This window comes from Trachemys scripta, chromosome 1 (assembly GCF_013100865.1).
Source record: "Trachemys scripta elegans isolate TJP31775 chromosome 1, CAS_Tse_1.0, whole genome shotgun sequence".
NCBI classification, from domain to species: Eukaryota; Metazoa; Chordata; order Testudines; family Emydidae; genus Trachemys; species Trachemys scripta.
In genome coordinates, this window is record NC_048298.1 from 53128156 (window position 1) to 53154663 (window position 26508).

The window sequence follows — 26508 nt, forward strand, 5'->3', positions numbered from 1 at the left end:
AAAATAATTCCTCTCCCCTCCCTGGTGTTTATCCCCCTGATGTATTTACAGAGAGCAATCATCTCTTCCCTCAGCCTTAATTTTGTTGGAATAAACAAGCCACACTCCTTAAATTTCTTCTGGCAAGGTACGTTTCTCCATTCCTCTGATCATCTAGATCTAGTAGCCCTTCTCTGCATCTGTTCCAATTTGAATTAATCTTTCTTAAAGATGGGAAACTAGAATTGCACATGATATTCCATGACATCTCACCAGCGCCCTGTATAATGATAATAATACTTCCTTATCTCTACTGAAAACACCTCCCCTGTGCATCCTAGGATTGCATTATCCTTTTTCATAACTGCATCACACTGGGGCTCTCCGCTATTCTGTGACTGACCAACACACCCAGGACTTTATCCACCTCTCTTGCTTCCAACGGATACATCCTCAGCTTATAGCAAAAATTTTTGTTGTTAGTCCCTAAGAGCATGACCTTGAACTTTGCACTATTAAATTTCATCTCATTTCTATTACTCCAATTTTCGTGGTCCAAATCTTCTTGTATGATAGTCCGTCCTCCCCATATTGGCAATACCTCCCAACTTTGCGTCATCCACAGATTTTATTACCATACTTCCAATTTTTGTGTCAAAGTCATTAAGGATAGCATTAAATAAGATTGGTCCCAAGACCAATCCTTGAGGAACTCCACTAGTAACTTCCCTCCAGCCTGACAGTTCGCCTTTTAGCATGACCTGGTGTAGTCTCCACTTTAACCAGTTCCTTACCCATCCTTTGATTCTTGCATTAATCCATTCTTACCCAATTTAACTATTAAATTTCCCTCGCTGCTTTACATGGCTCACTTTTTCTGTTCATTACTGGTGCACTGTAACAAGCAATTTCTATTCACCTATTGATAAAGTATATGTGCACTATGGTGTTAGTTTTTAATAAAACGACATACATTTTCAGATATTCAAATTCAGTGTGTCCATTGGACTCCCTGACAAATTGCTAGTGTAGCTCTCCCTACTACAAAGTTTGGGAAGCCAGGGCCTAGGACGCAACTGCCTGTGAAAAGCAGTTCATAGAGGCGGTAACTATGCAGTGGCAACTACAACACTGACAGATTACTTTTGGTTCATAGACACAAGTTTCTTTTTCAATGTTCAGGGAGCTAGCCTGTGAATGACCATTTATTGTCAAAGACAAGATATTCACATAAATGTACATCTGATCCAATAGTACTCTAAAGCAGATGATGCAGGGTTTTAACAATGATTAATAATTAAGCTTGGAAGGATTAGATTTTTATTGGTAAACGTTGATTTCACAACACAAAGAAAAAAAAATTTCCATCAATAATAGCTGAAATTTACAGATAGGCAAAGTAAGAAAAATGCTGCTTGAAAACCTAGTGTTTGATTTCACAATATTTACTTTGTATGTTGATGTGATGTTGACAATTTCTGTTTTAATGGTTATAAAACTGCGTTTTGAATCTCAACATCTGTTGTCATTAATTGCTGTCTGACTTTCCAATTGTCTGAACCCTCCCATAATTTCCCACAATTGTGAAAATTTAAAAATTAAAATTAAAAAAATGCATAAAAATAAATTGATGTCAAAATTATAAATAATAAAAATTGAATTCTGCCAGGCCTATTAAATAATAACACTTTTCATCTCCCAAGGGCTTTACAAGCACTAATTAATCCATTCACATAAATCATCTTTAGTCAAACACTGGGAAGTTTATTTCCAATGGAATGGATAATACAAACACAAAACCCTGCCAAATTATGGCTTTTCAGTCTCAGAAGAGACCGAATTTTTTTGAGGGGGATGGGGGAGAAGGAGCAGTGATATCACTTCAATCCTATCAAAGTTCATTTTAACTTCTTGTCCTCATGTGTCATGGCAACATTTTGTAGAAGAACTTTAATGAAATGTTTGCAGCAAACCCTAGAGTGCTGACAACACATAAATGAGCAAACCTGCTGTGCTTAGTCCAGTTATCTCCATACTTAGCAGAAGCCCTAAAGTCAAATCTAGTCCAGAGAGTCCCAGCTAATCAACCTCATCCAGAGATCAAAATGGTGAACTCAACCACTTTTACTCTTGGAGCCCAGGTCTAAATTATAATCATTCAATGGCCTGAAGAGTCATGAGGAGTAATTCCCCCAGTGTTGACAGGTTTACTTCCTCTCCTCTTCTACATTCATCCAGAACTTTCTTCATTACCTCTGTCCTAATTCTGCTCAAAATCCAAAAGCCAGGATGCTGTCTTGTAAGGATCCAAATTATTATTAGTAGCACTATTATCATTATCTCCATTACTACTGACATCACTTTCCATATCATTCATGCCCCTTTGATTCCTCCAAAATGTGTCTAAGATCATGCCTCTTCTTTTTCTATTCATGTAGTTAGAACTCTCATCTCTTATCTTAGTTACTATAATATCTTCCTGACACCAATGTTCTCCCTTTAAATCCACACAAAATAAAGCTGCTGAGATCATTTCTTGTCCACCGATCTGGCCATGTCTCTTACACACAACTTTGAATCCCTTCACTGGCTTCCACTTTTTCACACAAGTTAAATTTTTTTTGTCTATCTTAGACAGACATCTCTGTTTCATATCTACTTACATGGCCCTCCTTACTGCTGCATCTGAGGACCACACAATCTTTATCAATAATCTTCACTATGCTAGTGACATAGAAAAGTACTTATTACTTCTACTACTACTTATAACTGAGACAGAAAAGCCAAGTGACCTATCGCAGGAAGTCTGCAGCTACGCAGTAAACTTGAGTCTCTCAAGTCCCAAGCTTGCACCCTAACCACTACACTAAAACGTTCCACTTACACTGACCCTCTTTCCTTATCCACTCACTCTCTCTCATTGGGTCACCCACCTCCTGTTCCAAGACCAATGTTTGCTGTCTCACTTGTTTGCTTCTTCCAGAATTATCTCTGCTTTCTTTTACACCATCCCCTGTACAAGGAATGTCCTCCCTCCCAAACGAATTCAAAAGGCAACTAAGATTCCCTATCAGGCCCCTCCTGAAGGCTCACTTTTGCTATAGTGTCTATGGGCTTGTCTTCATGTACAGCACTACAGGGGCACAGCTGCACCAGTGCAGCACTTTAGTGAAGATGTACTAAGCTGACAGGATAGCTTCTCCTGTCGACATAGCTACTGCCTATCCGGGAGGTGGATTAACTATGTCAACAGGAGGAGCTCTCCCACCAACGTAGCGCTGTCTATATAGGGGCTTAGGTCAGTTTAACTCTCTCTCTCAGGGGTGTGGATTTTTCACCAATATTGGTCTGTAGCATAGACCTGGCCTATAAAAATCTAACCATCTGACTGGCAGTGGCAGTTGAGTGGCAGCATTGTAGAGTATTTGGAAATAGTATGTATCTTACAAAAATAAAACCCAAACATATTACTAAAACACTGTGTTATCAGGACATTATTAATTACTGCTTTGTCTCTTGACCTCGCTTCCCCCTACCCCTCTGTCTTTGCATCTTTTTTATCCCTTTTTGGAATGCAAGCTCTTTGCAGCAGTCACTGTGCCTTTTTAATGTTCATATGGCACCTTGTACATTGTGTGCAGTAAAAATCCCTACTTCTTAAAATCCCCACTTCCACAAGGCCTAGGAAACAGTGTACGTACTTTTTTCAGCAGCTGAAGAGTGGGATAATATTTGGCAGCTATTTCAACTTTTCACAATGCAAAGTGTAAACTAATTTATCTCTAGCTCTTGTTCTTAGGTTCACATAAAGCTCAATGGATCTGGACACTCTCCTCTCCCTAGCTGCATTGTGTCCTCTGTGTTGTAGGATATTTGTGTATTCCTGACTAAGCTCTTTTGAAGTCAAAATATTCTTTCAACAGGGATGATGGAATTCCATCTTCATCATCCTGCTGATACTGCCTTCCCCATTCTTTCATGTAACCTCACTGAGGTAAGATTTAAAAATATTTTATCAAGATTTCTATTTTATGAATTTTTCCAACCCTAATTTCTCTTAACATTTAACAACAAGCTCAGTCCATGTGAAAGATGCCAGATTGACATAGTCTACTTGTCTACCTTAACAGGCACAGCAGTTTACAAACGCACTTTAGCTCAAATATGGGAGGGGAGGAAGGGGGAATGGGGAGAGATAAGCCATCTCTAGAGGATAAAAGATAGGCTCTGTATAAAAGTAATGGGGGGTGGAGACTGAGCTGCCAGCAAAGGCGCCATATCCAATTGTCATTTTGGAAATAAGTTCTAGTAATGGATCCTGATGACAAATACTTTATCTTTGCTCTCATGGACTGTCTCTTCACCAGAACTCCTCCATGGTATTAGATCTTTGTACTGCATGCTTAGTTACATAATTCATAAATGTTAACACTGAATTATCTGAAATTGTTTGGTTTTAAAAAGTTACATTTAAACACTAGTAGAAAGACACAGATCTTGACTAGTTTAAAATATACAAAGGCTAAAATCCTAAGCTACAATTACATCTCAAAAACAAATCAAAATTGATATTGTAAAGATATTTTAGAACATTCCAATTTTAACCATGCAGTTTTTGAAATGCAGTTACTGCAGGATGTGGCAAAAAAAAAAAAAAAAAAAAGCTAGTTCATATATCACCTTTTCAAGGAAAAAATTTGTGATATATCAGAAGCATCATGCTTCTCTCAACAAACACAGACCTGCTAACAAAAAATACAGACAAGTAGTACTTTTTTCATTAATATTTATATGAAGAAATCCAGCTTTTAAAATAAATGAACCATAACATGGGATAAATTGCAGAATAACGTTAATAAGCCAACTCAACAGCAATATACTATTGTGAATAGTATACAATGCAACTAGTGGCTGCCAGGTTGGGTAAACACTAAGGCTGTCAATTAATCGCAGTTAACTCAAAAAAAATTATTTGTGATTAACTCAAAAAAAATTATTTGTGATTAATCGCAGTTTCAATCGCACTGTTAAACAATAGAATACCAATTGAAATTTATTAAATATTTTGGATGTTTTCCGATATTTTCAAATATATTGATTTCAATTATAACAGAATACAAAGTGCACAGTGCTCACTTTATATTATTTTTATTACAAATATTTGCACTGTAAGAATGATAAAAAACTATTTTTCAATTCTCCTCATACAATACCGTAATGCAATCTCTTTATCATGTCTGGGATTCAACTGGTGTGGTATGGCCAGTGGTCTTCAAATAAAATCCATTAATTTATATAGGGAAAGGATTCCATCAACTATTAGAACTGAAAATAGGTGGAACTGGAATTATTCCCTCTCAAACCTCTGCTATATAAATTAAGACCACCAGCCATACCACACCAGTTGAATCCCAAACATTGTCTCAAGAAACTACTTATAGAATCACAGGTCTTCAGATAAAAACCAACCTATCTCAATTTTTCCAGTGCATAGTCATCACTGAAATCCTATGAAAAAACATGTGTGACACAGGGTCCCACTGGTGGGTTTACAACTCTCTGTCAGCAGCTATCAGGCCTGAAACATTCACTGCACCCAACATACTACTGTCATAATCTGTATCTAAAAGATGTCATGTAAGGTATCGTATACAAACTGGTGCCACGCTGGTCCCAAAAATCATCCAGTAGCATATGTACAGGGTGTGTACAAACAGTTATATGTATGTGATATAATTTTGTTCTAAAAGTTATTTGGCAAACAGTGCATAAATCCAGTCTGCTCTAGACAAAGGAATGAATGAGCCTGTCTGACCAATCTGGGCATCAAGCAAAGACAATGAAAGCAAATTTAAATATAAGGTAAACAAAGCTATCCAGCTAACAAGCAGGAGAGAAGACAGCATGGCATTTACACCCCAACAGGAGAGACAAACTTTGTCTGGGCTTACTTTTCAAAGAATATATTTCAGAGGTTTACTGAACTACAATAAGGGGAGAGAACCCCATAGTTGACCATCACTTGGGGGATTCAAGGGTCCAGAGCTACTGAAATCACAGAATGCTAGGTCCATCAACCAAGGGGGTTTAAGTCTCTGGGAACGGAATAGAAGTGAGTAACCCTACTGAGGCAAAGACTGTAACTTGCTGAAGTTAAGTTTTAGTGCTTGCCTACACTTACAGAGTTACAGTGGCACAGCTGCATTGGGTGGTTTAGTGAAGATGCTACCTACACCAAGAGGAGAACTTCTCCCATCGGCACAGGCACTCCACCTCCCTGAGAGGTGGTAGCTATGTTAATGCAGAAGCCCTCCCATCAACACTGCACTGTCTACACTGGGAGTTCGGTTGGTATAACTGCATCACTCAGAGGTGTGGATTTTCCACTCCCCTCAGTGACAGTCATAAGTCAGTAGTGTAGACCAGGACTTAGTCTTAGAAATGTAGATTTACTTTTGTTTGTTTGTAACCATTTCTATCTTTACTCCTTATACTTGGTATGACTTAAGCTATGATCTTTTGTTTAATAAACTTGTTTACCATCAACCAATCCAGTGCCGAGATTGAAATAAGAGTGTCTGTCAAACCCCAGTTAAATTAATGAGCTGCTGTGTATTGTCTTTTTAATGGAGCAATCAACTTAGCTTCTCAGAGTATTCCAGGAAAGAGCTGGACACTACAAAGAGACCTCTTTGGGGAACTCAGTAGAGGGGGTTCACTGTTTGCTACCTGCAAGGCAAGGTTTGGACTGGCAGACTCCTGAAGAGTTTGCTGGCAGGGTAGAGAAACTGGAGTGTCAGGGTGTTGTCACACAGCTGAGGAGGAGCAAAATTTCCACTTGCTGAGGCTGAGAGGAGTAACGCAGTAACTCACAATTCAGGGAGCCTCAGCAGATTGTCATGTTGGCAGATGAATTTGGGGAAATTTGGGATTGGGATGGTGCTGGGGGTCACTGTACAAAAAGTAAATGGGTGATGGAAGCCTGGGTGTGATCTGCATGATTGTCGGCTGAGTGTCGGCGTCAGCATAGCATTTAAGGCATCCAGAGTTGCAGGACAGGTGGTGATACCACCACTTACTGGTCTGGTTTGAACCACAAATTGTCACAGTGTATCTTTGCAACTTTCTATCTACATAATCATATATTTGCCAAATCCTACACAAAAAAAGAACTACTTAGGTACTCAAGTATCTTAATTCAATAATCCAAACAAATATACTGAAAATTCTTAATTAAATCTAATCAACACACTCGCTCGCTCTTGCCCCCCATACCAGCTAGAATGATATCTACTTTGTTTATTTCTAGCAAATGCTAAAAATACAAAACACAAGCAGGTATATTTTTTATAAATGATATAGGAAGCACGTACTTAAACCTTTCTGGGATGAGGTTAGACACAGAATATCAGAATACATAGTATTAAGAAGCACACCTTCACATAACCCATATATGTATGTATGATCTTAATAATCATTGTACAATGTTTAAGTTTTTATTATAGGTGCGGTGTCAGACAGTAAATATTCATTTAATATAATTTCCAAAGAAAGGTCATTATGCAAAGTTTTAATTGCAGCTAAAACTAAACCAAACCAAAAAAACCCTGAAACCAACTGCTGCTCAGCATTGAAATTACAGAATAGGTTACAACCATGAGCAGCATTAGAAGACACATTTTTCATGACAAGTGACAATTTGGATGCAATAGAGTCACAATATACTGAAATAAACATGCAATATAAACTGCAATACCATTAAAAAGTTATATAAAACAGGTGCTACAACCAATAAACATTTTTTTCCCCTCCAGTATACTTTGCACTTACATTGTGCCTTTCACCTAAGGATGACAAACTTCTCTACAAACATTGATCAACCCACACAACACCACTGTACAAATAGGTATGTTTTTAAATCCTGTTACAGAAAAGATATTTTAAAAAGGCACCGAGAGGTTAAGAGACTTCTGTATCTATGTCCCCATCTATCTTTTGTTCCTTTAAAAGTACAAAAGCAAATACTGATAATAAAAAAATTAATGTATATAAAGACAGAACTGTCTTGTTCTTATAAGAACTAACAGCTTCTGATGTATTTTATCATAACCAAATATTAACAGCTTTCACAACTTTTTAATTTTTATTATATTCTGATCTTTATCCTAGTAGAAAGTGCATGTATGTCACTGTGGCCCTAGTCCTACAAGCAGCCTTGTATGGGGATGACCTCTATTTGTACTGGGTCCCATATGGAGGAGTCCTGCTGACTTCAAAAAGAACCCCTTGCGGGCCAGGGGATTCCATTACATGGAAAATCTTGCGGGATCAGGATGCATATTTGTACCCATGTTGTAATCCTATTAGCATTTTATATAAGAAAATAGTGAATTGATCATCCTTATCTTCTGACCAGAGTCTACAAATGCACAGATGTGGAATTTCCACAGATCCAAGAAATTGCCACTAAACGCAAGTCTTCATGATATGGGCAGAAATCAATAGATTTCAGGAAAAAAATAAAAATACATAAAAAATATTTAGATTAAGACTTTAGAAAGTAAAACGATTAATACTTTTGTTCATGTAGAGATCTAGATGGCAAACAGTTGATAATTCAATCTTGCCACAGTTTCTCACTAAAACCAATATTGATGTCATTAAGGGGCAGGATCTGATGGAAGTCAGCTTCCAGGTAAAAGGGCAGAAATTTAAAGCTTCCATCTCATGCTGTTTATTCCATTTTGAACAGTCTATTTAATTAAACCTTAACCGCATGCGCTTTTGCACAATCTAATCTTTTTTAAAAAGTGGAAACAAAATTACATTTTTATTGGCCTTAGCTCATGATTCAAGCTAAAGGTGTATTATTTTTTAAATTAAAGTTTTAGTTTCTGATAGGTCATCTTTTAAATCACACGTCCTGAAATCTTAAAAGGAACTTGGAAAAGTTTGTAAAGGTTTTTCTGCTCTCTTATTGATTTTTTTTTTTTTTTAAATAATGAGAAAATGGCTGACTATGCAGGGAAACTATGAAACTGACTAAACACGAAGGGCCTGATCCTGCAACGTACTGAGTGCCTTCAACTCGCAGAGGTTTTAATGGCTGTTGAAGATGCTCAGTACCTCAGAGTCCTCTTGCAGGAACAAACAAGCTCAAAAGAGCTGTCAAGCATAAAACCATACTGAAATAAAAATAAATGTCACCCCTCTCCCCCCCCGCCCCCCACACACAATCTCATAGATCAACTTTTCAGCTATAATGGTCTTAAGTGTAATAAATACAACATTTCCAGATAATGTTATTTTCAAGATGAAGGTGTCCCTTTTAGTCAATTTTACTAGGCCCTCAATTTTTCCCAACTACTCTAATAATGTTCTCTTAGTTTCTCAAAACTAAAAATTCAAAATTCTTTTATATCTCTTTTCCCATTAAGACAGACTATATCAGACTTACCTACCTATTTTGCAAGTTCTTTGGCTGCAAGAGCTGTATCTATGCAGGTTTTTGTACAGCACCTAGCACAACAGCATATTGATCCTCACTGGGTGCTACTGCAATATTAAATAAAAGTTATTACAAAACTAGCTACTTTTTTCAAACTTCACTAGAGACCTTCGGTGAATCCTGGCACCTCTGAAGTCAATGGAAGTTTTGCCCTCAACTTCAATGAGAGCAAAATATCACCCCTCAACTTTAACTCTATGGAAAGTGAATTTGCAGCTTCTACTTAAAATTATTTCTTCTGTACTGAAGCAGTGTCACTGTGCAGAATGTTGACAATTAATATACAAATTAAGAAGTATTCAAAACCTTTTAAAAATTGGCTCTAAAACTGTGGTCCACAGAACATTTGCAATGGACCTCACATGATGATGGCTCTCCTTATTTCTATCCACTAAGTCATACTGAAAGAAGCTATAATTACATTAAATACCTTCTTAAGATTGCTTTCTATATAAGCAATTGTTTTCATTGCCACAGGGATGTAATTGAATCACCAATGGGAGAAGAGGTGGTCTGCAGATTGTGATGGGTGGGGCAGTGGCCTATGACCAATCTCTCTACAAAGATGTAGCCCACAATATACAAATGTTTGAGAACCCCAAATATATGAAACTGTTTCCCTTTCAATGTTACATAAACATTGCTGCTAATGACGACACACAGCCATCTTCTGAGTAACTAGTCTTCCATAGTTCAACATTAGGACAGTGCATAATAAGAGTATCTTCAACATTTATTAATTTACTTAACTAATCCAAATGATTTTCTTCCCTTTTTATTCTCATTACCATCACTTCCATTGTATGCCATATTGCTTAGGACAAGTCGTATTGCTTATGCAAATTATACAACAGTCCTGACAATGCAAACAATGGAAACAGTGGCCTGAATGGTGCTATGGAACTCTGAGTAGACCAAACCCATATGCCGAATACATACAAATTGCATTGTTGCACTCTATTTACTACACTTAAAAAATTAATAATAATCTAACCTCCAAATGACCCCGCATTTCCAACAATGACTGATTTCCAGTACCTTAAGATTCCTAGCTATTTTGTTGTGTGAAGTATTTACTTGGAATTTATCCATTTACTACATTTCTAGCAATTCTGTATTTCTATAAAACTGATTCAATTAGAATAGATGTACAGGCCCCATATGGTTTTATCAGTCACTGTATAAATGTGCGTAAAACTACCCCTTGAGGCAGTGTTCCTATTTAATCATTCCCTTAAAGCACATACTGCCCTATTTTCCAGATGGCATTTAACAGATGAGGCCAGCAAGCATCCTGCAGGGGACTGGTACGCTGCATAACAGTCCATCCTGAGAAAGAAATATCTATTTCATCAGCTTTAGAAACCCATTCATGGATGGATTTAAAAAAAAAAAAAAAAAAAGCAGCAACCTAATGTTCTTTAGCTGTGTTACAGAAAGTATTTTAACTTCTCATATACTGGTATTACAACTGATCCCCCCCCAACCCCGGTATGCAGCAAAGTGATGTTTATTTCAAATATGTTTTCTATCTAGAAAGAAATGTAGGTTCACATAATAAATATTGGAATACACTTGGTACAAAAAAATAACTGAAAGGAGTACAGATCTCAGCCAGCTACTATTTATTAGAAAACAATAGGCGAAATGGAAGGGGGAGTAGAAGGGTCAGAAAGCTCAGTTTCCTTCACAACATCCCCTTAGGAGAAAGCCTTTGGGAGTCTGCAGAGCAGGCAGCTGGTATAGACTCCCAGATCTGTGGGATTCATGGGAACATGACCTCTCCTCCTCCCCCGCCCGTTTATCTGCAAAGGCACAGTTACTATTGCTCAAAGCAGGGTTAATACTGGGTATAAATATCCATCGCGTTCCTGGAGAGGAAGGAGAGGGAATGTGGACAATACAGCTTTTTCTTCAGCTCACAGTGGGGAGTTTACAGAAGCCCAGGAGAAGATGATGCCACAGAAGCAGCACTCAACTTCTCTGTTCCTCTCCTCACGCAAGCAGATACAAGCTCTTCTGTTCAGAAAGCATAAGGGGGCAATCTGACCCTATATTTGTAAGCAGCAGTTTGTTGTTGAACCAGTCAAGCTGACCTTTTATCTGTTTTTTAGAGTTGGTAGTTCTACTTTTTAAATGAACGATAGATTAAGATGCTCTTTTTCCACTAGGGGGGAAAAAAAATCAATTTGTGTGTTCTAATTATGGCAGAGCCAAGCACTATGGAATACCCAAGTTTAAGGACAAGTCATTGCTTTCAGATGAAAGCCAGAAGGATGAGGAGTTTTCTAGTTGATGGTGGCCCTTCCCCAAACCTTTCAAAAAAATAATAATGCAAGCTGGTCAAGTTTCCCTTTAGAAGATGGTACCAATATCATCTCTGTCTTATCCAAATTAATCTTGAGTCAGGTATTCATTCAAATCTCTATATCTTTCAGACCATGCAACAGCAAGATAGCTAAAGAAGAGGAGACTGGTGGCACTGACACCAAATTTATTAACCCCACTTGCACGCATTTAAAAAAAAAATAATTAAATTATATTAACACACACTATTTAGGTGAAAGAATGAAGGACAACAGAAGAGCCAGAATCATTAGAATGCTCATTAGGACCCATAGCAGTCCTCCTAGAAGCACCCCAGGAGTAAATTCCAAATTTTTTTTTTTTTTTTAAATGCACTTCAATACCAAAGTGACAGATGCCTTACAAATAGCTAAGATAGATCAACAGGATTCAGCACAACCCTGACCTGGAAAAGAACATAAAATCGTCACCCATAAAGTCTGCATATGACAAAAGATTAGGGTGTGGTAAATAATGGAGAGAAATATCAGGCCAGTAATGTAGAGTGATGTGGATTGCTTGGTAAGCTGGGCGCAAGTAAACAACATGCATTTTAATACAGCTAAATGTAAATGTATTCATTTAGGACCAAAGAACATAAGCCATACTTCAGTAAGATGGGGGGGACTCTATCCTGGAAAGCAGTGACTCTGAAAAAGATTTGGGGGTCATGGTGAATAATCAGCTGAATATGAATTCCCAGTGCAATGCTGGGGCCAAAAGGGCTAATGTGATCCTTGGATGCGAAAGAGGGAAATCTTGAGAAGAAGTAGAGGTTATTTTACCTCTGTATTTTGTGGAGAGCTCGGTGCTGGAATAGTGTGTCCAGTTCTGGTGTCCACAATTCAAGAAGGATGCTGATAAACTGGAGAGTGTTCAGAGAAGAGCCACGAGAATGATTAAAGAATTAGACAACACACCTTATAATAATGACTCAAGGATCTCAATCTATTTAGCTTAAAGAGAAAGGTTAAGGGGTGACTTGATTATAGTCTATAAGTACTTAAATGGGGAACAAATATTTGATAATGGTCTCTTCAATCTTGCAAACAAATGTCTAATGGCTGGAAGATGAGGCTAGACAAATTCAGCCTGGAAATAAGGCATATATTTTTAACAGAAAAAGTAATTAACCACTGGAACAATTACTAAGCGATGTGATGGATTCTCAATTTTTAAATCAAGATTGTTTTTTTAAGATATGTTCTAGTTCAGAAAAGATTATTTTGAGGAAGTTCTCTGGCTCTGTCTTATACAGAGGCCAGACTGTCATTAGATGATCATAATAGTCTCTTCTGGCCCTGGAGTCTGAATCCCTATGAGTCTATGAATCCCTCCTATGCAGTACATTCTCAGACCTTTTTCCTTCACCTCCCCAAACCCTTTCAACTATGCCTATGTTATCCAGCATACATTTGCATCAGATGTGCCCTTCAGGAAACACATCTACCAACGGTGTAAAAGGAGGGTTGAACAACACTTGAAGTACTGGGATCTAGAAGGCCAAGAACAACAATAAGTAGAGGTTTTCCAATAGCTCTGATTTCATCAGGTCCAGTGACAATAGGAAGGGGGAGAAAAGGCCTTTCCCTAGACAGAGTGCGAAGTAATCCCTGATTCCTATTTCTTTATCATCATAGTTCATGTTCTCGCAGAAAGTCAAGGTGTCAGAAAGTTACTAGAGCTGTCAAGCGATTAAAAAAATTAATCGCTCTCAAACAATACTAGAATACCATTTAAATATTTTTGGATGTTTTCTACATTTTCAAATATATTAATTTCAATTACAAACACAGAATACAAAGTGTAAAGTGTTCACTTCATATTTATTTTTGATTACAAATATTTTCACAGTAAAAAACAAAAATAGTATTTTTCAATTCACCTAATACAAATACTGTAGTGAAATAACTATCATGAAAGTTGAACTTACTAATGTAGAATTATGATAAAAAACCCTGCATCCAAAAATAAAACAATGTAAAACTTTAGCACTTACAAGTCCACTCAGTCCTACTTCAGTCAATCAAGTTTGGTTACAATTTGCAGGAGATAAAGTTGCCCGCTTCTTGTTTACAATGTCACCTGAGAGAATAGGAGTTCCCATGGCACTGTTCTAGTCAGTGTCACAAGATATTTACGTGCCAGATGCACTAAAGATTCATATGTCCCTTCATGCTTCAACCACCATTCCAGAGGACATGCGTCCATGCTGATGACGAGTTTTGCTCAATAACGATCAAAAGCAGAGTGGACCAACATATGTTCATTTTCATCATCTGAGTCAGATGCCACCAGCAGGCTGATTTTCTTTTTTTTGGTGGTTCGGGATCTATAGTTTCCTCATCAGAGTGTTGCTCTTTTAAGACTTCTGAAAGCATGCTCCACACCTCGTCCCTCTCAGATTTTGGACGGCACTTCAGATTCTTAAACCTTGGGTTGAGTGCTGTAGCTATCTTTAGAAATCTCCGATTGGTACCGTCTTTGCATTTTGTCAAATCTGCTGTGAAAGTGTTCTTAAAATAAACAACATGTGCTGGGTCATCATCCAAGACTGCTATAACATGAAATATATGGCAGAATGCGGGTAAAACAGAACAGGAGACATATTCTCCCCCAAGGAGTTCCGTAACAAATTTAATTAATGCACTTTTTTTTTTAAACAAGCATCATCAGCATAGAAGCATGTCCTCTGGACTGGTGGCTGAAACATGAAGGGGCATGCAAAAGTTTAGCATATCTGGCATGTAAATACTTTGCAACGCCAGCTACAAAAGTGCCATGTGAATGCCTGTTCTCACTTTCAGGTGTCATTGCAAATAAGAAGCAGGTATCAGTATCTCCCATAAATGTAAACAAACTTGTTTGTCTTAGCAATTGGCTGAACAAGAAATAGGACTGAGTGGACTTCTAGGCTCTAAAGTTTTACATTGTTTTGTTTTTGATGTAATAAAAAAAAAATCTACATTTGTAAGTTACACCTTCACCATAAAGAGATTGCACTACAGTATTTGTATGTGGTGAATTTAAAAATACTATTTCGTAGAATACATAATCAGGGTTGGAAGGAAACTCAGGAGGTCATCTAGTCCAACCCCCTGCTCAAAGCAGGACCAATCCCCAACTATTTTGTTTGCCCCATATCCCTAAATGTCCCCCTCAAGGATTGAACTCACAACCCTGGCTTTAGCAGGACAATGCTCAAACAATTTCTTTTATCATTTTACAAATATTTGTAATAAAAAGTAATAATATAAAGTGAGCACTGTACACTTTGTATTCTGTGTTGCAATAGAAATCAATATATTTGAAAATGTAGAAAAACATCCAAAAATATTTAATAAATTTCAATTGGTATTCTATTGTTTAACAGTGCAATTAATCAAGATTAATTTTTTTGAGTTAATCGCATGAGTTAACTGCGACTAATCGACAGCCCTAAAAGTTACCTAAGCTTCACTTCAAGCTCCTCAACACAAAGCTGGTTGTCAATAAAACCAATATATTCTGTGACTTGATCTCAGATGAAATCTCTAATTTAGTTTGCATCAACCAGACATAGTTGTTTGACATAGCTCATGTACTACTGGAATAACTTTAAATTTAAATTCAAATGAAATGCTTGTTTGGTTTTTTACAGACACAGTAGAAATCAGGAGATGGTTACATAAAACAGTCAAAATATCAAGTTCAGATTTTTTGAAAAACATTTTGCAAAAGAACATGGGTTGAAATTTATCTATCAGTTAGGTTTAAAATATCAAATACATTTAACACTAAGAGCTAATTCTGAAAAACAGGCTATAAATATTTTTCAAACGCACTACTTCAAGTCTGCTCTTCTGTTTATCAGCTAATTATGACCTCTTCTTCCCATACAAACTGCTCCTAACAGTGTTCAAAATAAAGATGGCACCCCATCATGATACAAGAACTCCATTTCATTTGACTACTTGTGCAAAAAATAAAGCTTTCTGAAACTCAAAGTTCATTACGTTTTTGATAAAAATTTTAAAAAATCAGCACTGTGATGCACAGATTTAACAAAGGTCATATAAACCTTAAAAGAATCCAATTCAGTATTTCTGACTCCTAATGGTTACATATAGAAAGCGAGGAAGCAATTTACTTATGACATACTCAGCTCTTCCTCATAATAATTTCATATTAAAGACCAATGGCATAAGCAGTCATATACATTACAATGTCTTTGTAAATTTGTTTTCACTCTCAACACTTGCAAATATTTCTTTTTCAAAAACTGCCATATGTACATTCAAATGCATGCCCTTTTGGCTCTTCAATACATTAAGCTTGATTCAGTCCTGAATTTGGTAAAATCAGCATAGCAGCCAATTTTCCCCCTCCCCCAAAATACAAATCTGAATATTGGAATACAAAAGATCAGTTCTTAATAAGCTGCTGTAACCTAGACGTGTTAAAACTCAGATATGCTCCGGCCATCAGCACTGAGAGGTACTGCATTTCAAAAGAAATAAACATACCAGATTTGGTTAAATGTAACTCATTTGTAACTGTAAATATCCAGATGGCACATGACCAAACATATTTCACATGTTTTATGAAGAAAAATGACCCTGATAACCAACTAAAAAAAAGCATTTTATTTATAATTTCTCAATGCATATTAAGTCACATGAGAGTTTCAAATGGAAACCTATATCTCACATTTACAAGTTTACCAGGAACCGCCCAGTCTTTTTTAAAATACATGCAGAAAACTAGTGGCCCAGATCATAGAACCTCTGCTATAGCCAAGAAATACAGAACAAATATCTAGGGGGAAGGGGTTCAAAGGTGGCTTTTGAGCATCTCGTTTCCTAGCCCAGTTGTGCACCATTGTCAGTCTCCTGGTATAACTCAGCGAGGTCTTTTGCGTTCTTCAAAATCAGGCTGGGTGGAAGGGGCAATCCTATAACTGAGATAAGCAGAGCATAAGGATACTCCAGTCGCACCCCCTTTTTTCCATCATATTCCCATTTCAACAGTGGAGTGTGGTGAGGCTGCATCTCTATGCCTCTAGAAGCTTCCCTGAAACTGGGGTGATCCTCAAATACCTGTCTACATCTCTTGCATTACTGGTGTACAGTAGAACCTGAAAGTTATTAACACCTCATCAACAGTGGTTGTTCATAACTCTGAAATGTTCATAACTCTAAACAAAACGTTATGGTTGTTCTTTCAAAGTTTACAACTGAACATTAACTTAATACAGCTTTGAAACTTTCAGCAGAAGAAAAATGCTGCTTTTAACCATCTTAATTTAAATGAAACAAGCACATAAACAGTTTCCTTGTCTTGTCAAGTCTTTTTTTTAAGCTTTCCCTTTATTTTTAGTTTATGTTTCACACAGCACTGTACTGTACAGTATTGGCCTTTTTTTTTTGTCTTTGCTGCCTGATGGCATACTTCCTGTTCCAAATGCGGTGTACGGTTGACTAGTCAGTTCATAACTCTGAGATTCTACTGTAGTGTAAAGCAGGTGGCCCAATATGTTTATTAAAGAGTGCTACATTTTATAAAATGTCAGAATCCACACAAAAAAACCCAAATCCATTTTTTTGGGGGGTTGTATAGCTTTGCACCAATTTGCCGTTTAGAAGCCAGATGAAATTTTTACTAAATTCAAAGCAAGCAATACAAGTAATTTAAAGATCAATTTAGGAGTAATAAGCCCCAAATCATAACTTCAGAAATATAATTCAAGAAACCATAACTATTTAACTTTATATATCAGTGGTTTTCAATCTTTTTTTCATTTGTGTCCCCCTAAAAAATTTCATATGAAGGTGCAGACCCCTTTGGAAAGCTTAGGCATAGTAGGGGCCCGCCGACCATGGCTTGTGAAAAAAAACAAAAAACAAAAAACAACAACAACAACAAAAAACACATTTTTATATAGCAATTCTGCTGTTCTTATATTCCTAAAAAATACTATTTGAAATTATATTAATAAAAGTGTGTTTTAGATTTCCACCTATTTAGTTAGTTTGACATACCATTTAATTTTGTTAAATCTAAAGAAAGCCACCTATTAAATGAAAAGCCTCTTTAATTACATTTTAAAAACTATGTTAAAAGAATGTTGTTTAGTTTACACAGTTAAGCACCTGAAAGTTAGGAAAAGCCAGATTTACAGTAGCCCATGTAACCTTAATTCTGCCCCATTGTGTGTTTATCCTGTGCAATGAATGAAACAGGGATAGAAAGGGAGGGTGGGCAGCAGTGGGGGACGTAGCATGTAATCAATTAAAAGCATAACTATGGTTGCATGAGCAACCTTACATCTTGCATTTTTAAACTTTTGAGCACTTGACTTTGCAACCCAAACGACATTATTTTAACATACTTTGGGTCATACAATTTCCTAGGGAGTTTATTTGTTTTCAAAAGGAAAAAGGTAAACAAAAATTCTATTAGGTACAACTCTAACAAGCCCTTCATCAAGCATCTTCAGCAGGGTTGGAACCCTGAATATTTAGCATTCCAGCATAGACGTCTATCACTTGAACTACAGGCCTAACTACTTTAGCTTTCAGCAGAAGACTTACTACAAAGCATGTGAGTGGAGGAAGATGAAGATGGGCCTCAGGGATCATGTGCTGGGCTCACGGGTGGTCAGGGTAACCCAGCTCAGTTCTCTTTCCCTCTCTCCTACCCCCACCCAAAGTTAGGAGGACACCTGCCCCACAATTAGGTAGGTATAGGAGGGAGGTGGAACAGGCATCTACTCTCAGGGATCCCACTGCAGTGTCCACCACTGCTTTGGGAGTGATGTGGGCCTGGTATTATAGAATGTTTTCATGTTCTGTTATTTTGGCATGGTGCCACAATTTTCCTTAGCAATGCAAGTGACAGAAAGTAATGATTTTCAGCTCTTTATATCTCAGCAAAATCTGAGCAAAATTTCATGGGATAAATAAAAAAGGCACTTAATCTAACTGTAGGGCTCTCCCATGCTACATTTCAAAGGCTTGGTACAAGCAACAGGGGTTTCAGAGCTTCTCAAGAGAAATCATAAGAATCTTTTATAATGGAAAGTATTAGTCAACCTAAATATAGAGGTCACTACCAGTTCCTTCTATAAAGCAATATCTTAGGGCTCTACTGAATTTCAGTGAGAGATTTGGCTGCATAAGGCATGATGAATATTGTCTTATATACATGTATACAGCATCTTTCATCCAGAAAGTTCCCAAAATGTTTTACAAATGACAGAGAAATCACTTCACTCTGCTTTGAAATGCAGTTTCCTATGCGGTGGAACACAATAACTTAGCACCCAGCAACTACAAACAACATAGGTTAGAAAGTAAATAAAAATACTGTATCTATCTACAGGAAGAATTTAGGTCATGAGTGAAGTTACCCAAAATGGAATCCAGCTTTACTGTCCAAAGTAATGGGATTTTTAACTTAAAACAAAGGTCTTGACTGTATGTCTTATCCAAATGGCAGTATATTGAAGCCTGGCACCATGCTAGGGCACTGATTTAGTGTTAACAAAAAGAAAAGAGTGCGCTACCTAATGAATCACATCACTTCCTGCAGCATCCAGGATTTCTCTGGGAGGTCTCCAGTCCAAATACTGCCCAGTTTAACCATGTAAGATGAAAACCCACATTTAAAATTATGATTTTATAAAAAGATAAGTAAAAACAATCAATGCCTATCTATTAGCATGGGAGGGGAGGGATAGCTCAGGGGTTTGAGCATTGGCCTGCTAAACCCAGGGTTGTGAGTTCAATCCTTGAGGGAGCCACTTAGGGATCTGGGGCAAAAATCAGTACTTGGTCCTGCTAGTGAAGGCAGGGGGCTGGACTCTATGACCTTTCAGGGTCCTTTCCAACTCTATGAGATAATAATATATGGAGATATACCTATTATTATAAAAAAGTCAAACTTTGTGGAAATGTAAAAAAAATTCCATTATTTGACAGTGAAAAGATTGAAAATATTTATTATATTGTATTAATAGCAGGCACTTAATATTGGAACAATGAAAATTCAAGTATCTCATTTTCAGCTGTTCTCCAGTGGCTTTCAAAAATACAACATTCATGGTCTGTAGTTGTCTGCATTTTTTCTCTGCAATTCTGAGTAAACTTAACAAGTCACCGGGACCAGATGGCATTCACCCAAAAGTTCTGAAAGAACTCAAATGTGAAATTGCGGAACTACTAACTTTGGTTTGTAACCTGTCCTTTAAATCGGCTTCTGTACCCAATGACTGGAAGATAGTTAATGTAACGCCAATATTTAAAAAGGGGTCTAGAGGTGATCCTGGCAATTACAGACCGGTAAGTCTAACGTCAGTACCGGGCAAATTAGTTGAAACAATAGTAAAGAATAAAATTGTCAGACACACAGAAGAACATGAATTGTTGGGCAAAAGTCAACATGGTTTCTGTAAAGGGAAATCGTGTCTTACTAATCTATTAGAGTTCTTTGAAGGGGTCAACAAACATGTGAACAAGGGGGATCAAGTGGACATAGTGTACTTAGATTTCCAGAAAGCCTTTGACAAGATCCCTCACCAAAGGTTCTTACGTAAATTAAGTTGTCATGGGATAAGAGGGAAGATTCTGTCATGGATTGAGAACTGGTTATAAGACAGGGAATAAAGGGTAGGAATAAATGGTAAATTTTCAGAATGGAGAGGAATAACTAGTGGTGTTCCCAAGGGTCAGTCCTAGAACCAATCCTATTCAACTTATTCATAAATGATCTGGAGAAAGGGGTAAACAGTGAGGTGGCAAAGTTTGCAGATGATATTAAACTGCTCAAGATGGTTAAGACCAAAGCAGACTGTGAAGAACTTCAAAAAGATCTCACAAAACTAAGTGATTGGGCAACAAAATGGCAAATGAAATTTAATGTGGATAAATGTAAAGTAATGCACATTGGGAAAAATAACCCCAACTATACATACAATATGATGGGGGCTAATTTAGTTACAACTAATCAGGAAAAAGATCTTGGAGTCATCATGGATAGTTCTCTGAGATGTCCACGCAGTGTGCAGTGGCAGTCAAAAAAGCAAACAGGATGTTAGGAATCATTAAAAAGGGGATAGAGAATATCTTATTGCCCTTATATAAATCCATGGTATGCCCACATCTTGAATACTGCGTACAGATATGGTCTCCTCATCTCAAAAAAGATATACTGGCATTAGAAAAGGTTCAGAGAAGGGCAACTAAAATGATTAGAGATTTGGAACGGGTCCCATATGAGGAGAGGTTAAAGAGGCCAGGACTTTTCAGCTTGGAAAAGAGGAGACTAAGGGGGGATATAATAGAAGTATATAAAATCATGAGTGATGTGGAGAAAGTGAATAAGGAAAAGTTATTTACTTGTTTCCATAATATAAGAAATAGGGGCCACCAAATGAAATCAATGGGCAGCAGGTTTAAAACAAATAAAAGGAAGTTCTTCTTCACACAGCACACAGTCAACTTGTGGAACTCCTTACCTGAGGAGATTGTGAAGGCTAGGACTATAACAGGGTTTAAAAGAAAACCTCCATGAATTTATCCAGTTAAGTCCATTAATGGCTATTAGCCAGGATGAGTAAGAAAGGGTGTCTCTAGCCTCTGTTTGTCAGAGGGTGATGATGGACGGCAGGAGAGAGATCACTTGATCATTACCTATTAGGTTCACTCCCTCTGTGGCACCTGGCATTGGCCACTGTCGGCCGACAGGATACTGGGCTGGATGGACCTTTGGTCTGACCCAGTACGGCCATTCTTATGTTCTTAAAAGGCTACAGAATTCATCCACTCTCTCTCTCTCACAAAAGTGTTATTTGGGAGTGTCTAGTCTTCCCTCTAATTAAAAACATTTTTTTTTGTTTGCACTACCTGGAACACATTTTCAGAAGGTCCTCACTCTAGCCTCTAAGGCTCCTATAATTGGATCCATACATGGAGCCTAATGAAGTTCTTCATGGGCACAGGCATCCACTAGCACAAATCCAAATGCAGGATTAGGGCATAATTTGTGCACACAAATGTAACTGAACAAGTGAATCAACTATCCGTACATATGACTGGCATGTGTAAATCCAAGACTTTGCATACATGGTGCTGTAAACAAAACTTAGAAGGCTGGTTTTGAAAATATGACTAAGTTTTATGGCAAGAAATCCATATGTCTAGTCAGTTTACATGTTTGGTTTAGGTTTTCAAGTGGGGGAACAAAAATCCATGAATCTACTGAAACCCTCCATATCAGAACATCACTGAACAAGGAAAAACAAAATTAGGGTTTTTTTTCTTTTTAAAATACCCTAGAATAAAACAATGGTTTCCCACAGCTGCCTCTCTAGCCAATGCCAGCTGTAGATTCTAATACTTTTCTCCCAAATGATTTTTTTAGTGTAATAAAACACTATTTTAACTGGCTTTGAGTCCTTAATGAAGTCTAGGAGAAGCTGTCATCTTCACTTGTATTAAACTTGTTGGGGAGATTTTGCTTTCACTCTTCTGGCATTGTAACTTTTTATGGATGCTGTCTGACTATCAAGACGTATGTCTGCAGTGCTGTTGTACTCACGTTGGTCCCAAGGTAGTAGAAACACAAGGTGTTGAGGTAATCCTTATAGGACCAAGTTCTGTGGGTGAAAGAGACAAGCTGTGGCGCTTAGCCCGAGCTCTTGTTCAGGTTTGTAAAGCCTGTCTCTTTCATCAACAGAAGTTGGTCCAGTAAAAGATATTACCTCACCCACCTTGCTTCTATTAAAGATTTATAGCTTATTAAATTCTCTGAAAACTGACGAAGTGACTTAAGCAGAAAGCCAGTCTCATTTTAATTTAAAAGTTAGCTTTGAAAAAATACTTAAAAATACATTATGGTCCCCCCCCCCCCCGCCCAAAAAAATCCTGAAATTATTTTACTCAATTCTACACAGTTTTGTATTCTAACATTGATTTACCATAAATTCATTGCAAAAGTCATATTCAATATTGTTATGGTTTATGTCTGGAATGAAGTTCTTATAACTCTTGAGAATACTGCGACTTCTATGGCCACAAACTTCTTTTGCTAGCAAGTTTAACTGAAAAGGTATAATAGTAATAATAGTAAAACCTCATTAAATAAGTATTTTCTTATGCTAATAGACAAAGGACTCTACAATTGCACTCTTGTTGGTTTTATAGAATTATCCATCCTCTAGTGCATGTTCTAAACCAGGAGTAATCAATAGGTGGACCGTGGGCCAAATCTGGACCACCAAACCCTTTTGAACAGACACCAAAATATTTTTATTTTCTTATTGTCATTATGGGGGGGGGGTTATTATTATTTCCTCTGGAGTCTGGACCTTGACTATATCTTGATTAGGAAATGTGGACCTTGACAAAAAATAATTGACTATCTCTGTTCTAACCTATAATATTAAAACTATACAGACGTGTTGGATCCAAATAATTCCCAGCATACTTTCTGAAGGAGTTTTTAAAAAAAAAAAAGGTTGTTCTAGGAAGTCACTGATTTTCAGACTGACTGTATAACGACACTCAGCTAATTTATATTTCTTTTGTAAAATTAATAGGGGCAATCATCTCTGTAGAGAAATGGAATCTCAAAGGTGGTGTTGAAAATAAACAGAACAGTTCTTTAATGTTAGAGATAAAATAAACAAAATTTAGGGATTTTTGTTTAGGGTTTTTAAGGAAACAATTAGGCTACTGCATAAAGAAAAAATACTAATACAGGCAAATGCGTTAGGTAAAATAGCATAAAGGTGACCCACACCTGTCTTTCTTTCAATTAAAAAAATAGTTTAACAAATTGTACTTTGTACAAATAGTTTTATACATTAAAACTTGAAAATAATTATCTCATGCTACACGGAATTATTTTCATAATTAGGTGAATATACTCCATAGGCATTATATAAAAAATGTAACATTGCATACGCTATTTTAGTACAACATACAAAAGGAAACCTGCTTGGATACTACCACACATTAATCAAAGCACAACAAGATGTTAATCAAGCCCAGGGAGCTCCTTGCAATGAAGGGAGCTCACCTCTTCTTCCCTTCCCGATGATTTCAGAGCTGAATCAGCTAGTGTCTGGACAAGTATTCTGTTAATTTTATAAAGGAAAATGCCTCTTAGCTGGCAGAGCCAAAGGGTTAAATGACTCTGGGATCAAACGCTGCAGCATTTCTGGTCCCTGTCCCTGCAGCCCGCGGGCGATAGAGTCCCCAATAAATCTGACCTAGTTCCTACTGCAGCAGGCGGCTCACTGGCATGCCGGGGCTGCTGCGAGCTGCTCGCCGGCGGCCGGGCCGGGGTGGCCGGACACTCACCGGGTGGAGGTGCCCTTCCTCACATCGCACATCATGCACTTGAAGGCCTCGGCGCTGTTCCGGAAGGTGCACACGCTGCAGTCCCAGTAGCCCTCGTCCGAGGAGGGTTTCGGCTGCCGCTTCGGCCTGCAACACACACAACGAGGGGAGGGACAAAACAGGCAGGGCGGTGGGTCAGGCCCGGCTCTCAGCCCGGCCCGACCGCCCCCGCTGCAGCCCGGCTCCCACGGCCGCCATGGCCGCTGCACGGCGGAGCCGGCTCTCCGCCGCCGCCGCTGCTCCCGGCGCAGGGTCGGGCCCGGCCAGGAGGCGCCGCTAATCCAGGGCGCGGGCGCTGCCGGCGCCAGGCCCCCGCGCCGCCCTTACCTGGTCGGGCTCTTCTTGTCTCCCATGCCGGCTGCAGACGCGACCCCGGCCCGGCCCTTTGTGTGTTTGTAAATAAGGAGGAGCGCGGGGGGCCCTGGCTCGAGCGGGGAGGAGGAGCCGCCGCCGCAACCTCCAGCTGTCGGGGAAACTCCGGCTCCCGCTGCCGCCCGCCGCCCCTCCTCCCTCACGTGTCCCCCCGCCGCCAACCAGCGGCCGCCCGCAGCCCTCCGAGCCCCAGGCAGCGCGAGGCGGCAGGTTCGCATCTGCTGGCGGCGCCGGGCGGCCGGAGGGGCGCGGGGACGCGGCTGCGGTGAGCAGGCGGCAGCCAGGGAGGCGGACGGAGAGCTGAGGCGACTAGGGCAGCCCGGGCCTCTCACCCCACACACAGCGCTGGCTGTCGGGGTCGCCCTTTCACGGCCAGCGCCCGGGAGGCAGGTGGCAGGGACATGGAAACTCGTGCGTGTGCTGGGCCAGCAACCCCCCCACCCCCAGTGTGGGTTGGGGGTCCCCGCCGCGCGGGGATTGACGGGGTTGGGGTCCCCCGGGCCACTGTGTTGTCTCCTGCGCCTGTAACAGCTTGCCTAACAGCACATGGCAAGCAAGCTGCCAGGCGGGCTGAGAGACAGATCCCCTCTCCAGCGATGACATATGTATTTCATATAGGCCATGCGTGTTTTGATGCATTACAGATGCAGAGTGCATGGGCTGAAATACATGACAGAACCATTTCCCTATTACATGTAAATCAATGTCATCTCACCTAGGACGATATGTAAATTACACACAATGCAATATTGCACCCAATCCTCGTAAAGCCAGGACTGATCCAGAAAACCTCTAGCTTTCATCTCTTCCTGTGAGCCAGAGACCTGGCCTCATTTATCAACTCCAGACTGTATAATCATAATTCCCTGAATATAAATATGAACAATAGTAAGTAAGGTTGCAGGTAGTACAGACTAAGACAGCCCACTTTCTCCACAGGTTAGGCCACATCAGCACTGGCTCTTGGTCCATTTTCACTGCCAGTTCAAGGCCTTGGGCATTTTCTTCAGAGCCATTAATGGATCTGGTCCTAATTATGTTGCCAACCCTCCAGGATTGTTCTGGAGTCTCCAGGACTTAAAGATCAATTTTTAATTAAAGATTATGTCATGTGATGAAGCCTCCAGGAATACGTCCAGCCAAATACTAGGCAACCCTAGGTCCTAAGTACCTGAGAGACTACATTTCCATCTATGAACTACCAATATAGCTGCATTCCACTGAAACAATGCTGATCAAAGCTCAGGACAAAACACTATGCGAGCCAGAGTTAAGGCGTTATCCGTTAAGGAGATCTGGCTGTGGAACAAAATTCCAGAAGAGAGTAATCTAAACTAGAATCTGACCACTTTAGAGCATGCTGTAAGACCTCCCCTCTTTGATAAAACTTTCATATTATCACAGAGTAACATTTACCACAATAATTAGACCCCCTTGCCCAAGAAAAAAAAATGTATCCCAGGCACTGCTGCCTATAACCAGGGTCAGGAGAAGAGCAGAAGATTCCATGAAGTTCCATTGGGTACCTTGCAATGCCAGACACTGGTACTAGTGTGACAGATGCAGGTACAAACTCATAAGATAATAGATCTTATCCAGCATTAGATACAAGGATACAAATAATATCTGTACTTATAGATTAAGTACAAATAAATTGTGATTAACATGGCATGCTCTAACATCATTAAACAAAACACTAAGAATGTTCTTCCTTGGCCTGAAAGTTGCCGAAAAGACTTAGCTAGGAATAGTGGGGTGTAATAAAGAAAAGGAAAATGTAGACTGAAAATCTAGAAGAATCTACTAATAGTGAGCTATATTATACTAAAAGGTTGTCTCCCCATTTCTTGGGGCATTCAGCATTTACCTAAAAGCACCACAGCCCCTCTCTCTGGACCTTGCCATCTATGGTTGTAGCAG

The 26508-nt window shown here is 38.8% G+C and overlaps 1 protein-coding gene across 4 annotated transcripts in view; it reads right to left on the minus strand.

Annotated features, from left to right (window-relative positions):
- The window catches only part of YAF2 (YY1 associated factor 2), a 51060-nt gene extending 26337 nt beyond the window's left edge, over nucleotides 1-24723 (minus strand). For all 4 annotated transcript variants that reach the window (XM_034769587.1, XM_034769571.1, XM_034769579.1 and 1 more), the window contains exons 1-2: nucleotides 24544-24723; nucleotides 24178-24303 (exon numbers count right to left, since the gene is read on the minus strand). In XM_034769587.1, coding sequence (XP_034625478.1) covers nucleotides 24178-24303; nucleotides 24544-24569 — 152 coding nt within the window. In that variant the 5' untranslated portion in view covers nucleotides 24570-24723. The remainder of the gene's footprint in view (nucleotides 1-24177; nucleotides 24304-24543) is intronic.
- Between the last annotated feature and the right edge of the window lie 1785 nt (nucleotides 24724-26508).